Below are 15,850 nucleotides of genomic sequence, written 5' to 3' on the forward strand. Positions count from 1 at the left end.
TGGGGAGGAACAACAGCCTTCCATAGCAGAAGCCAGAAGGGCAGCAGGATTCCCTACTCAGCACAAAGGGATACTAAATATTAGTTTTTAGGCAAAGAAACCAAACTCTCACTGTCTATTAATAAAGTGGTTTTTTGGAGGTACTTGTCTGTCAGCATGAAAGCAAGATGTTCACCTCCTGGGCACTGTTCATCACAGACTGAGGTACAATATCCAAGAGAAACAGGATGAATAATCTTCCAGAGGTGTGGGAAAGGAAGCTTAGCCTGTTTTCTTCCAGCTGCCTAAATTTTAAGTACCAAGTCTGATGAGATGACACCGTACTAACTGCAGGTCACTTACACTGTCCCTGTGGAAAGGTGGACTGCTAAACTGGTGCTCATCAAGTATATCAAGTTAAAAATCAAGACACAGAAACTGGAATATAAATCCCCACAGTAGAATTCAACTACTAGTTTCACCGTGGCTTTGAAAACCAATGTGGCATCTTTAGAGTCACCCAATGGTTTGGGTTGAGAGGGACTTCAAAGATCATCTCATTCCAACCCCCCCACCATGGGCAGGGACACCTTCCACTATCCCAGGTTACTCCAAGCCCCATCCAACCTGGCCTTGGACACTTCCAGGGATGGGGCAGCCACAGCTTCTCTGGGTGATATGTGCCACGGCCTTCACTCTCATAGTGAAGAATTTCATCCTTACATCTAATAGAAATTGACCCTTTTTCAGTTCAAAGCCATTGCCCCTTGTCCTTCTACTCCAGGCCCTTCTTAATATTCCCTCTCCAGATTTCCTTTCCATTCTCTTTAGGCACTGGAAGGGGCTCTAAGGTCCCCCTAGACTCTCCCTCTCCCTCTCCCTCTCCCTCTCCCTCTCCCTCTCCCTCTCCCTCTCCCTCTCCCTCTCCCTCTCCCTCTCCCTCTCCCTCTCCCTCTCCCTCTCCCTCTCCCTCTCCTCTCCTCCTATCCCAGCCTGGCCCCAGAGCAGAGGGTCTCCAACCCTCTGAGCATCTCTGTGGCCTCCTCTGACTCATTGACACTTTAGTGACATTACAGGAAATACTTGAGGAATGGTGGCACTGCCTGGACAGTGTCCCTGCACTGAGCAGGAGAACACTGCTGCCTGCATGTGCAGATTTTAGATTTTCAGCAGAGGTTTCCAGTGCAAACACTGACCAAGCTCGACCATTCTGCTGCTTGATGAGATGTGACAAGCTCACAGCCCAGTGCAATAACACTTCAGGCTACACAGCTGGGACTCAAGGATGCTTAAATTCTGTTCCTCATTTCCATGGATCCCAGTTAGGTATGCATCTCCAGAGATAATACTCCTAACTCCTTGGTATCTCTAGCCCATTAAGAGGGAAGTTTAATACAATTTCTCAAAGCTTTGACCTTTGAGCAGGGCAATTTATTATATGTGCTGCCACTGGGTACAAAGATGAGTCTAAGTGTGGTTTTCCAGTCAGTAACCAAGGATTTCCATTCACTCCTCTGTTAAATGAGGCCATTAAGAGAATTGTAACTCACTAGTTTATGCTGCTGCTAGCAAGGGAAAATTGCTTTTTAATCTCTGACCCCTCAAAATGAAATTGTACCCTAGAAAGACATTCTATTAAACAAATGAATTAGAAAAACAAAAGACAGTCTGTGATTTCCTTCTGCCATCTCTCACTTGTCACAGATTAGACTTGCTCAGAGCTTTCAAAATAGAAAATTCTTGCCTTTGAAATACTGAATGCAGGCCACCATAATCAGTGTAACTGATATTCTTGACTTGGAACCATCCCAGAGCTGCATTCTACTGAGGTGAAGAGTCAGTAAAATCTGTGTCCTACCTACTCATCTTCTCACCAGAGAAAACAGATTGATCACAAATGGCTCACCACTAAACTTGCTCCCAAGTCTTTCATATCACACCAAATCACAGAATGGTTTGGGTCAGGGGGGACCTTAAAGATCATCTCATTCCAACCCCCTGCCATGGGCAGGGACACCTTCCTCTATCCCAGGTTGCTCCAAGCCCCATCCAACCTGGCCTTGGGCAATTCCAGGGATGGAGCAGCCACAGCGTCTCTGGGCAACCTGTGCCAGGGCCTCACCACCCTCACAGGGAAGAATTTCTTCCTATTATCCAATATAAACATGCAATCTGTCACTTTAAAGCCATTCCCCATTGTCTTATGACTCTGTCCTTGTAAAAGTTCCTCTCCAGACTTCTTGTATCCCCCTCCATGTACCTTAAAGGCCACAAGAAGTTTACCCTGGAGTCCTCCCTTCTCCAGGCTGAACAATCACAATTCTCTCAGCCTTTCCTCACAGGAGAGGTGCTCCATTCCTCAAATCATCTTCATGGCCTCCTCTGGATTCCTTCCCTTCTCCACTCATGCCCCTTCCACTTCCTCCTTGAACGTTTGTGCTTAAATAAAAAATGAGCTCACAGCGGATAATTTTCTTTTTTCTCCCAAAAATTTCACAGTTGGTGTTTTATAATAAAGAGAAAAAAAACAAACAAACAAAAAAACAACTAATATACTACTTGGATCAGGCATCTCCCCCTTTTGGATAGCACAAATGAAGAGATGTTCTGCTGTGATTAAAAACAGCTTGAAAGATTTTACCTTTACACACAGGAACACACAACATCCAAAAGCTCTAAACAACCCCTTTCTTAATAAATATTTGATCACACAGATCCATTATTTATAGAAAACAAAGAGAGTTTTAAATAAATATTGTGGCTCAGACCTTGCTGAGGTTAAGTTGCTGGATTCACACAGTTCATTTATCACACGGACTGGCGCTGACTCCAACACCACTTCCCACGGAAAGCAGCTGTTTTGTAAATGGCTACATAAAAATACAGTAAAAAAGCAGGCAAAGACAGAAGCTGCTTCAAAATAAAGCACTCTACAATCTGAAAACTCAGCCTGCTGTTTATAGGGAGCAAGGAAAAAAGGAGGCAGGAGTTTTATTCCAACCAACTGCTGCTGGTGAAGGGTCTAGAGCACGAGTCTGAATGATGCCTTGAGAAGGCTGACCTAGAACAGAGGCTGGACAGAGTTAAAAAATAAAGTAGGGGTTTATTAAAAAGCCTCAATGGATACACTTTGGGTTATATAAGAGCCCAGCCAGGGCTACACCCAAGATGAACCCAAAATGGTCACAAAATGGATGACCGGTCATGGGGTCTCACACTTTTCTAAGTTTTGGTCCATTAGCATATAGCAGTTAATTGTCCAATTACAGCTTTAGCTTATGAAGTCCCATCCTTCTTGTTTTCCTCTCGTCAGTCCACATTGTTTATGCTCTTGGGCCTGAGATTTCTATCATTTGTCCTTGGTCCCCAGCTAGAGAAGGAATTGTTTTGTCTCCCTACTCTGTGAAGAGAGCTCATCATTCCCTAATATGAAGCCCAGACCCACATGCTAAAGCAGCACAGAATCTGAAAAATATAAAAGCTAAAACCTGAGGCATCATGATGAGGAGCAGCTGAGGGAGCTGGAGTGGCTCAGCCTGGAGAAAAGAAGGCTCAGGGAGGACCTTCTTACTCTCTACAGCTCCCTGAAAGGAAGGGGTAGCCAGGTGGGGGTCAGTCTCTTCTCCCAGGTAAAAAGTGACAGGTTAAGGGGAAATGGCCTCAAGATGTGCCAGGGGAGATTTAGATCAGATATGAGGAAAAAAATCTTCACTGAAAGGGTTGTTAACCACTGGAACAGGCTGCCCAAGGAATTGGTGGAGTGACCAGCCCTGGAGGCATTTAAAAGAACACCAAGATGTGGCATTTGGGGCCCATGGTTTAGTGGTGGACCTGGCAGTGCTGGGTTCATGGTTGGACTGGATAATCTTAGTAGCTTTGTCCAAACTAAATGATTCTGTGATTCAGTATCATCACATCCAGACAGCTCTGCTTGCTGCCCAGACCAAGGAAGACTGAAGGAAGGGGCAGGCCTGCGGCATCAAAGGGGTCACTTCAAGGCTCTGTAGCAATACAAACCACACTGGGGCACATCTCTCAGGAAATACAGGCAAACATCTGCATGTGTGAGGTTTTGAGCAGCCTGGGCAAGCAGATTAGTGGTATCATTATAAGGGAATGGAATTCTTGAGGCAGCAGTGGTGCTGGCAGCCATGCTTCAGCAGGGGAGGACTGGGAGGTTGCAATTGGCAACAAAAAATGAAAAAAATATGGCTTAATGGGAGGTGGAAGGGGTGAAATTAAAGCAAGTGCTATGAGGGAGAAATTGTTTTGAAGTTGAAGAAATTTAGTCTGAGTGGGAAACCCCAGGCAGAGGTTCCTGAACTGAACTGGTGTGAATGCGTTGCTACAGACTGAGAGACAGAAAGTGGAGAGGGTCTGCAAATTAGTTTGAGAGATTCAAGCAAATTTCTTTTCCTAACTGGAGTTCATGGTACAAAACCATGAAGACTCTGTATGTTGGCAAAGTTTCTTTCTTCTGCTGAAGAGGAGAATTCAGGCTCAGTCATGTAAGTAAACAGTCACTTCATTAATGGCTTTTGCTTGGAGTCCTTACAGAGCCCCGAGTTCCTACTGCAGCTTTAATTCAGCTGCCATCAATTTCACAGGCAGGAACTGTGAAAAAGGACAAAGAATAGCTCTGTAATCCCCCAAATGAAACTTCCAAGTGCTAATTATCCAGAGGAGCTGCAAACTCAGCCACGCTCACCATGGTGACAGACACGGACAAACAGCAACACCAGGTTGATTGTTTACGTGATGTCACATCTCTGTCACAAATCTGCCACGTGAGCACCCAGCCTTTTCTCGTCCCAGGAGATCGCAGAATTATGGAATTACAGGGTTGTTTAAGTTGGGAAAGACCTCCAAGCACATCGAATCCAGCCCTTGACTAATCACCACCTTGTCATCTAAGTGCCACATCCAGTCCTTTCTTGAACATCTCTAGGGATGGTGATTCCACCACCTCCCTGTTCCAATGTTTGACAGACTCTTTCATGCAGAAATTCTCCTTCAGCCATTTCTCACACACACCCTTCCCCAGCTCTGTTGCCCTTCTCTGACCATGCTCCAGCACCTCAGTGTCTTTCTGGAACTGAGGAATCCAGATTATGCAGCTGAGGGAGCTGAGGGGGCTCAGCCTGGAGAAAAGGAGGCTCAGGGAGAACCTTCTTGCTCTTTACTACTCTCTGAAAGGAAGGTGTAACCATGTGGGGGGTCAGTCTCTTCTCCCAGGTAAAAAGTGACAGGTTAAGGGGAAATGGCCTCAGCTTGCATCAAGATAATCCAACCACGCTGGTCCCCCATGGCTTTGCAGTTTCTGGATGACTGCTGCACAGGCCAGGGTGCAATTATGATGCCAGTTGGCTCTTAATTATAAAACTAAGTTTAAAATTTTTTAGTGGCAGCAAAAGACAAGGTCTTAGAGCATAACCGTAGGGAAGAGGAGGAGATGATCTTCATTGTCACAATATTTATAAGCAACAAGTGCTTTGAGAGGCTACCACACCAAAACAATTCAATGCCTCTGAGAAGGTGATTTTTGAAGCTCAAATTTTCTTTTGTTGTTAAAATACCAATGAGTTATTTGAGCAAAAGTTGAAGACAGTCCCTTATCAGTGGTCCCCAGGCAATAAGATCTCTGCAAATATCACAGATTTATGAGGCTTTTTTTCCTCAGAGCTCCAGCCTTCAAACTGCCCCTCTGTGTACCCATGAAAGCCAGACCCAGGAATTGCTTCGTTACTGGAAAAAAACTCATTGTTCTTAGACAACACAAGTGAGTCAGTGAACTGCTGTTTGCCTTTGCAATGCCAGTGAATCCAAATTAGCTTGACTTCCACAGAGGATATAGAGAAGGAAAGCAACCAGCATTAATCAGAGCAACACAAGCAGCTCTTCCAAAACAAATTCGCTCCAGCAGTCAGCACACAGAGTCCTTCAGTCAGTGAGGCCAAGCTGAACTTAGGCCAAACTTTGCATAAAAAAAAAAAAGAGCAACTGGTTTAATATGTAGCCATGGAGTCTGCATTAGTTTCTTCTCCTTCCTCTCAATCTACCTGCAGGAAGCTCTGAGCAAAGTAAAAGTGCTCATCTCCACGCAGCCATCCCTTTAGTGTGATGTCTAGCCCACCTAAACTAACCTCAAGGGTAGGCTGGGTGTCTAGATATTCCTTTTTTTCCCAATAAAGAGACAGGTGGAATTAATTTTCCATTGAATATTCATATTATAATTTATATAATCTCAATTTGATGGCCAAAGGAGAGAACAAACTTGTCCTAAGAGGCAGCCAGCAGACCTACCTATGTCAGTCAACTCCTGTGAGATGAGACAAAATGTGCTGAAAGCAATTCCTCCCCATGTATCATGGAAAGGAGGTTTGGACACTTAAACACACACCACCACCAAAAACACTCATATCTGGTCCAATAAATCTCTCTCTTCCAGAGGGCAGTCTGACCCAAGTTAAAATTGGTGTCTTGAGATGGGTGGGATGAATCATTTTCTCTGGGGGCAGGGAAAAGAAAATTTCAAGAGGCAAATCTGGGCTGTTGGTATTAATGGCAGGAGTTGTCATTCCTGCTCAAGGCCCAAGAGAAATGAGACCCTCACTGAAAAGAAAGGCATGGAAGCAGGACCAGTGCAGGAGACAAATTCTACTGGCTTCACCCTGCCACATTTGTTTGCCTCTTAGTAATTTTTCAAACTCAGATTTTCTAGTGAAAGTAGGATAAAAAAGTCAAAATTGTCACACTTCTGTGACCAACAGGGTTTTCATGTGGAAAAAGATGTATCAATACATTTTGTATTGTATCAATATTCAATTCTTTTTGTATCAATATTCAACTATTATTGCTTTCATCTGCATTTTGACCTCATGTGTTCCCACAGATAATGCACTGACCCAGCTTAACTGTGACTTGTAGTAAAAATAAGTTTAAGCAGAAACAATTATTTTCCAATTATAATTTAAAATGAAAGATAAAAAAATCTGCTTATATATATATGCATGTATATATGCATGTTCCGAAGCTCTGACAGCTCCCACTAATCTTTTAGAGTTTAGATGGGGCACATGAGAATTGACTCAGAGTAATAAAACACTGCTGTTAGCACACACATCTCAAGAGGAAGGAGCACCTTACCAAATTTAAAATGCAGACAAAGGAGCTTCTTGTGAAGATAATTATATATATATTTTTAACATTTCTATCATTTCAGGGAACCTAAATGTCTTATTTTCGAGTAACTAAGTAAAAACTATTTACTGGTTCTTTGTTATGTTAATGTGAAGGTTGGGACTGGTTCTCCAAGTTGTATTGTTGAAGTGACTGCATGGGTTACATGCAAACATTGTGCTAAATAGCCAGCCACTGAATCGTTATTCCTGACAGAAATCCCTCCATTAAGTTCTACAGAAGGTCCTAAACTCAAATGTTTCAACGGTGTTGACATTTCTGATTTCCCAATTTATGTATACATTTGTTGATAGACTAATAAAAACACTACATTGGCTAATAAAAATACTGCATACACACACACACACACACACACACACACATTTATATATGTATAAACAGCAATAAATAACAAATGTTTGTAAGCCAGCCTGCATTTGCAGGATAATCACACTGTGACATAAGTAACAAGCAAACATACCCATGAATTAGCAGTTTAACATAAGAAGGAAAACTGCTCAGTAAGATTTAGGAAACAGTTTGTGCCTTTGGTCCCTGAGCAGCACAGATGAGCCAGATGGAATTTGGAGCGTGTAAAGCTCTGGCAGGTCCCTTAAAAGCAGCTCACCCACAGGGCCATCTGGCTGATCGCTCTCCCAAACCCATCCCAGATATTTCCAAGGCATCCAAAACCAGGCAAGCCACCAGGAAAGATGACCTGCACTCACACTGCATCATCCAAATGTAGGCAAGGGGCATCAGACTTCCTCCCTACAGCATCTCTGAGGGCTGTGGCACCAGGGCCCTTCCTGTCCCACCATGGGGACTGTCCCTTTGGGTGTAAGATGAGCAGATATTGTGGCACACAACACATACGGCATCACATGCAACTTGACCAGCCCAGGCCAGCAGGCCAGCAGTGGAAGGGACAAAAATGTCACCTCGTTTTCTATTCATGGTGACAGAGAGTGGGCTGGGTTTATGTTGGAACCCTGGCTGCTGAGAATTTTAGACTTCCTGTGCTGACAGGCAGTGACCCCCAAGAGAACGTTGCATTTGACCTGAGGCCGTGGAGAAGGCTTCCAAAATTGAATGACAGAACTGGGATTATGGGTGTGGAGTTTGAGTAGAAGTGTGTAATATCACAGGGTGGAAAACTTAGAGTTTAAGGTTTTAGAATACAGTAATATACAGAAAGCAAGATGGAGGTTTTAGGGAGGAGGCCTGTCCTTCTTTACCTTCTTCTCCATGGGTTTGGGCGGTTTTGTGTAATTGAACAAAAAAGTCTACATTGCGGGCCATGGGTGCTTGGTTATTGGGTTAAAAGTAAAAATAATTTAGGTGACATTTCTTAATTGGACAGTTTATCCTCAAAAGGCCCTGTAGAAGGAGAGATAGTCTCCATTTTTAGTTTATTAGAGTGAAGTGCTGTAGAACTCACAGTCTGTGAGACTGTAACGGAGGTAAGAACTAATAATCATCTGAGTCCGAACAAGAAATAACATCTCGTGAATTAAATCCCAGCCCTGGCAGAAAAGAAGCAAAGACTCCACAGGTTTACACATGTTTTTCTGGTGATCCACATCCAGTAGGGCACAGGACAGTTCCCTGTGCTCCACAGGAGATCTGGATTGCACATTTCCTTCAGCAGACAAAGTTTTGTAAGTGATATTTGTCACTATGGGCTTGTTTCAAGCGCAAGAGAGACTCTGTTTTCTCACGTACACCAATCAGTTCATATTTATGCCCTTGGCAGGGGTTTCCTTGCTAAAATTGGCTTTATCTTTGTCCTGATGAACCTATCTGAGGAAAAAAGGGCTTCCTGTCTGGGCAGGCTATTTCAGCAGCTCCTGCTGGCTGAAGAAAGCAGAGCCTTTAGACTGTGCTTCATTCATTTTCTGCCTGACTCCTTTTTGACCTTCTTAGCCAAAGTCATCATTAACTCATTTGCAGCTTTGCAATCAGCTCTACAGTCAGGTCAAGCATTAAATTCATTCCAGTTTCACTTTAGACTTCACGTAACAAGTTATTTTCTAAGGGAATGCAGGATTACATGCAGGGCGACACATGTTATCTTAAATACATATACATTAAAAACCAAAATCTAGCTGAAAACGGCGCTTATTTTCTGCAATATCAAAGTTCTACAAAACTCACTCTTATTACCCAAAATTGGGACAATGTGTTTCACCAGAAAATGAGCTATAGATAACTTTAAAACCACTCCACTGCATCAAGAGTAAAATGCCTGTGAGTCTTACACCTTTGCTCTGGAGGTTTGCCCCAGAGCTTCAGAGTTCACTGTGTCCAAGGACAACTAACAGGCACCATGTGCTCTCAGGGCACACACCATGTGCTCTCAGCTACATTTTGTCAAAACTCCAGACACATGAAAATCACCAATTTATGCTTGAGGAAAAAAGAAAACCAGCAGGTTTTTCTTCTGTCAGTCACAATGCAATTGATAACAATTTTTACTTTGTTCATTCCCCCACCCCCCATCATCCCTAGCAAGTACTAACTATAACCATCAAAGAGTTCTTTCTGGGCAAGCTGTTTTCAAAAAGATTAATGTTTGTGTGTGTATATGTGTGTGTGTGTTTATGTTTTATTCTTGCTCCAATGAAGAAGAAAAAAAAAAAAAAAAAAACAATTCACAAAAAAATCCCTCAAATTGCTTTTGAAAAGTGCTGAACACCACCACCACAGCCATTATTCACCAACCACAACATGTTGTTTGACAACTCAAGTTGTTTTCTTAAAGTTCTGTTGCCTGATTATAGGGAAACAGAAGCACATATGTACTTAAATGATGTGCTTTTTATGGTGTCTTTCCAAGAACAACAGTAGCTAATTGTTGACTTTCCTACTGGGAAATGTCTGTTTAATATGCAGATTTCTTAATGACTACTCTAAAGCAAATTGTCTGTGCTATGGTAATCTAAACATATATATATATATATATATATATATTTTCATATATAAAAAAGTTTAGTTCCTACTTAGAATATGCTTTATCATCTTTCCAGGTAGCACAAATGCATGTGCCCAGCAGTTCACAGCTGCCAGGTGTTTTGTTTATTGTAAATACTATCACTGAAAGCATTTGTAGGGTTTTTTTAGTCCCACTTACTTGGTGCTGACTTGCTTTTGCCAACTGCTCATTGGCTGATTCTACGTTGGAAGAAGAGGCCTCAATGTTGGCTTCAATGCTATCTGCAAATTAAAAGAAGATAATTACAGGGTACAAATCGGAAAAAAAAATGTTTTACACCAACAGCAATTCAGCAATTTACTCATGGGCATAAAGAGAGGAGTGGCCTCCTGTTTGTGACCTGTAGTTCAGCTGGGAAGTAGGACCAACACCCATTCCTTCTGAGATCAATGGGAAGAGCGGCAGGGAATTCAACGGAAAGTGTCTCAAGACTGACAAATTTACTGGATTAAATTACAGAAGGGACATGGCACCTGAAATGATCTTGTTGTTAGAGCTCAGGGATAAGGTTCACGTGGGACCAAGGCGGGGTATTGATCATGCTCAGGTGTCTGCTCTTGATCAAATCATCCCAGACAGTACCACAGAGAGCAAATACACGGTGTTCAATTCCTCCTGCTCTCCAGGAGTTGATCAGATTAAACAAACCACAAACCAAACTCTTGGACCACATTTCCAAGTTGCAGTGGAGGTCTGTAAAATGGTTCAGATGGAGAAAAATTGCTGGAATCTACAATGAAGTGAGAAGAATCTCACCCTACATTGCTATGTTTGGCACTGGGGGAAGCCTGGATGAACCAGAAGGAATCAAAATGAGGCTGGAAAAGAAAGATTATCAGCTACCCATCACAACTGGCAGGTCCCCACTTCCATCAAAAGCAAATATTAACTTTGACTCCTGGCTGTGCTTAAAAAGCAACACAGCTATGGTATAAAACCTGCAAAAAAGGTTTTGTTTTTCCAGCAGAAATCTTGGAAATCTTATCCTCCAAGAGATGTGCAGCCAATAATTTCTGCTCACAGTGGAAGAGGATGTGCCCTTGGCCTGTTTCTTGATCAAATGGGTGGTTTTGAGCACAAAAAAAACACAGGGTGCATGAACTCGATCAGGAGAACTCAGCCTCAGGTAGAATAAAGTTCCAGGGATTTCTCTAATCCTTAATAAAACCAGCAGAAATTCTTCAATTAATAGTATAAGGAGTTGGATTAAGACATGCCACAAAAGATTCAAGTAATTTATTCTTTAAGTTTCTAAAGGAAAGAACAGGAATTAATCTCACCACTTTTGTGGTGGACAAAGAAATGAGGGTTTGCAGATAATTTGTGTAAAGTGCTTGCATTCACATTTTGCCATTTTGAAATGAAACAGTGTTAAAGTCTGTTAAGGCAATTATGCAACTATAACTCAAAAGAAAATACATTTTTAGAAAAGCAAAGAAAAAAAAAAAAAACCCACCACAAACAAAAGAGAAAAAGAGCAGAACTCCAAGTGCCTAATCAATGCAACAGAACTTGGTTGTGTATAAAGTTCCTTGGTATCTTAGTGCAGACACCCTTCACTGCTCAACATCTCTCAAAGGCTGATTGGCCTCAGAAAATGAATCATTTAGGCAGAGAGGAGCTACAGAGGAGAAATGTATTAAATATATCCTTCTAAAACAAGAATAATCTGTCTGCACTTCTCCTGGGAAGAAGGAAATCATAGAAGAAGCTTAATTTAGCTCCCTTCAAAGGCCCTCCAGAGGAACCCAACACTTTCCTCTGCCTGCGGGGACGCCTGAGGAGATTTGCCTTCCTTAGATAAAATTAAACACTGTGCACACCCCCTTAGTGCTCCCTGGAATGGGAGAACCACACCTTGGGCAGAGCTTTTGAGAGCATCATCTCCGTTTTTCCCAGCACAGGCTTTCCCAGGTAAGAAGGACATGCTCCATGTCCTGGATGAGTTGATGGCATGTCACAGAGGGAGCTTGGGCCCCAGTGGAACTGTTTCTGCTCACTCCTTCTGCCAGTGGGGCAATACCAGCCTTGTAATAAGTAAAGCTCCCATTTAAATTCTATTTTTTGAAGCAACTTGTAATCCTGAGACACAGGGGAAAAACTAAGACAAACAAAAAAGCCCCGCCAAACCAGCTCTAAAACCCCACAATAATGAGGCATAAATATGTAAAGCAATTTAAGCAGATATTTCTGCTGATTAACACAGGGAAGCAAGGAAAGGGAGGAGAGTTTGGCCCAAATCACAAAGAAACAAGCAATAATTCAGTGGTGTTAATAAGTCAATGATGAGTATGTCACTGACAGACATTTCAGTGAATCTTTGCTGAACGAGTGGTGGTTCACAGCCTCACCCTGGCCATTTTCAGGCTCCTTGCCAAGGTACCTCACTGGGGGATGGAGAGACAAGGGTGGCAGGGTCCTCAGTGGGCTGAAAAAACCTGCTGGAGGGATCTGCCTTTTCCTTTCCCTTAGGGATGAAGGGATAGTGAGTTTGTTCCCAAACAGATGAGATAATCCAGCCCTGAGTCCTGAATTTCTCAAAGAAATGGAATCCCACAACAGCTTTCTGCCTTCAGACTCTGGTGACAAATTTATTGTACAATTTGAGAACAAAAATCCCAAGGGGATGCAGTTGACATTTTGATAAACTCGGGGATAGGGCTGCACCAAAGCAGATGGTGTTTGCAACCAAACACATCAGAGAATTAGGAAAATATTTATAATTTTTCATCTGAAACACAGTCTTGCAATAGCAGTAGTGAAGGTGACAGAGCTAGCCAGGCTTTAGATTCAATTTTTTATGATTTTATGACACATTTATCACACAGAGATGGAAATAATGATGACCCCAAGAGGTATCTTTCAATTCCAGCTATTTATCTGTGTCCTGAGATCAAGCCCTTCTAATGATCAACAGGAGCCTTATATGGGAAATTATTGGATTGACAGTGGCTGGAGTGGGGGTTTTGCCCTAATGTTTCAAGGAATCACTCACATGACCTGAATTTTTACAGCAGCAACAATGGACAGATTTCACAAGGCAGAATTTCAGCTAAACCACTTGAAAGACAGGAAAGTGAGCTCATGAATGGGAATTTTTAAATGCTCCCACTTGGCAGTAACCAAAATGGGCCCCTTCAGGTTTCCATAGTATGCTTTTATTTTTAGCACTTTAATAAGCTTAACCCTCTTTCATCGTTACAACTTCTGGCTAAAAATAATCAATATAGCATACTGAGAGGCACAATAAAAAGAAGAAGAAGAAAAAGAAAAAAAGAGTATTTTGGTAATGCATAGAGGTTTCTTTCCTAATTAAAAGCCAAGTTTGGAGGGAAATTGCTTTCAGCGTGAAAATGAATTTTGCCCATTCGAATTGCCATGTACTTGGAAAGTTTTAAGTGAGTGTCATTCCACGAACAAAAGGCCCTCAGGCTTAGTGAAGACAGAGCTGTGGATGTTAAAGGGAAGGAAATTCTTCCAGAGCAAAGTTTAAAATGGCTCAGGGTTAGTAATTTGCAAACTTCAATGTAAACATCAAGTTATAAATTCTGCACACAAGAGGGTTTATAAAATAATTGTGCTCATATGTTAAATTCAGGCTAAATGGGTCACACTGGCTTAGATTGGTGCAAGAAAATACAATTTTCAGCACTGTGAGTCATCAGGAGCTGTGGTTATTGCTTCCAAAAAAGGAAGATAAAACTTACCTTCCCATCAGATTTTAGCAGAGCTCTGATCCTTCCACACAACACATCACAACCCTCAGAGGCAAGGACTGAGGCACTGAACAACCAGTTCAGCACCATTTTCCAGGCAGGCCTGGAAAGAGTATTCAAAGTACCCTAAAATGTCATAACCAGCTCCTCCTGATGGTTTTCTTCAGCCAACAGCCCAAACCCCTTGGTCTGAATGAATAAAAGTGGCTACAGGGCAACAGCCAAACACCATCATAAATTCACAGCACTTCTTATTCCTGAATGATTTATACTGTCCTTAAAATGCATCTTGGAAATGTCAAGTATCTGCTGCATATGGATGTGCTGAAAAATGGTACTGCCCTGCCAGAGGTTTGCCATGCCTGCCAGGATACATCTCCCAGGAATTCAAAATTCAAGCGTTTTCCTGAGCGTGTCTGTTGGAAAACAACGCGTCCTGTCAGAGAATAAGGCACCTCCTATGATCTGCTCCGTGCTAAATGGCAGAGTGCAGAGACATTATCACTTTGGCATCTGCAGAGCAATTTACTGTTCATTCTTACAGAGACAAGTGGCCTCGAATTCCTGATGTTTGCCACAGGAGAAGGGTCAGCATAGGAAGAGTGTCCTGAGGGTGCACGTCCTGCACCCAGTGGCCACTGCACACTCTCAGTCACCCATCCAAGGGGTCCTCAATTCCCACATGATGCTTTCAGGTGATGTGGGATAATCAATCCAAGGCTCTACTTTTAAACCCTTTAATATGTGAGGATATTATATCACAACAGACCTGATTAATTTTTTTCCCTATTTCCTTCTTTTTCTGTAAAAAAAAAAAAAAAAAAAAAAAAGTTATTTCAACAAGAGGTTTTTTTTTTTTTTGTGAAGTAATTAATGGGTGTGCCCGATTTTTTTTTTATTCCCCAAATATTCTCTGAAAGTAATTTACAGGGCAAATTACTTTGAATAGCTTTGAATGGGAAATTCCAGATAGTTGCCTGTAGCACACCCTTTCTTTTCACAGAATCAGAGAATCATGGACTGGTTTGAATTGGAAGGGGCCTTAAAATCATCTTGTTGCAATACCCTGCCATAGGGGACACCTTCCACCGTTCCAGGCTTCTCCAAGCCCTGTCCAACCTGGCCTTGAGCTCTTCCAGGGATGGGGAGTCCATAACTCCTCTGGGCAACCTTTTCCTTGTGATTTACACTCAACACGTTTTTTTTTTTTTAATTCTGTAAGACAACCAAGTTAAAGAAAAATATGTTTCTTTAAATTTACAACTAAAAAAAAAAAGAAGCAAAGATCAATTTTTTTTTCCAAATCCAGCTTGTGAATTGAAAGAGTTTGAATAAATCCCTTCATTTCATTTGCATCCAGCATTTTTCAGAAGTCCGTTTTTGTCTACAATTAACACAAAACTCACTTTCCATCACACAGCTGAGTTATCAAGCCCTGCTGCTGATGAAGGAAGTTTCAGTCTGAGTTTGTCACCAGAATAATAAGGTTGGTAGGGGTGTGGATTCATAGAAATAAATATATTTTATTTCTGCTTGCTGTCTTGGAAAGATCATATATTTTACCTACCACGCAAGGTCACTGATATTTACTACTTACTTGACCTCTTTTGCTTTACATGGCTTGTTTGATTTACTTAAACTGCTCAAGTAATGTTTCCCAAACAGTCTGGCAGAGAATTGCACCTCCCAGCAGAAATAAACCACCCACCTGAGCAGCTTCTGCCTTTCTGACATTTACTGCTCAATTGCAGCTTTATTAGAAACTGAGACCACGGCAGTTCTAACTTCCCAAAAACTGCTTTGGATAAATTGATGTGAGAAGAATCCTACGGGTGGCAATAAACCTCGTGGAAGGAAGAGCCTTGCTTCTTGTACAAAATTAGCTGGCTCATTAACTGTAATTATACCACCCCAATCACATTATGAGGGTCAAACACAGAAATAAACACAGCAGACAAATCTTTAGGCATTAGGAAATTTG

The 15,850-nt window shown here is 42.1% G+C and overlaps 1 protein-coding gene across 16 annotated transcripts in view; it reads right to left on the reverse strand.

Moving 5' to 3' along the window:
• The window catches only part of TSNARE1 (t-SNARE domain containing 1), a 456,023-nt gene that overhangs the window by 158,826 nt on the left and 281,347 nt on the right, over window positions 1-15,850 (reverse strand). For all 16 annotated transcript variants that reach the window (XR_008430352.1, XM_053939861.1, XM_053939852.1 and 13 more), the window contains one exon: window positions 10,292-10,374. Coding sequence is in view for 15 of the 16 variants with exons in the window: in XM_053939861.1 (XP_053795836.1) it covers window positions 10,292-10,374 (83 nt within the window). In the remaining variant the exon portion in view is untranslated. The remainder of the gene's footprint in view (window positions 1-10,291; window positions 10,375-15,850) is intronic.

The sequence above is a fragment of the Vidua chalybeata genome, chromosome 1, assembly GCF_026979565.1.
Source record: "Vidua chalybeata isolate OUT-0048 chromosome 1, bVidCha1 merged haplotype, whole genome shotgun sequence".
Classification (NCBI taxonomy): domain Eukaryota; kingdom Metazoa; phylum Chordata; class Aves; order Passeriformes; family Viduidae; genus Vidua; species Vidua chalybeata.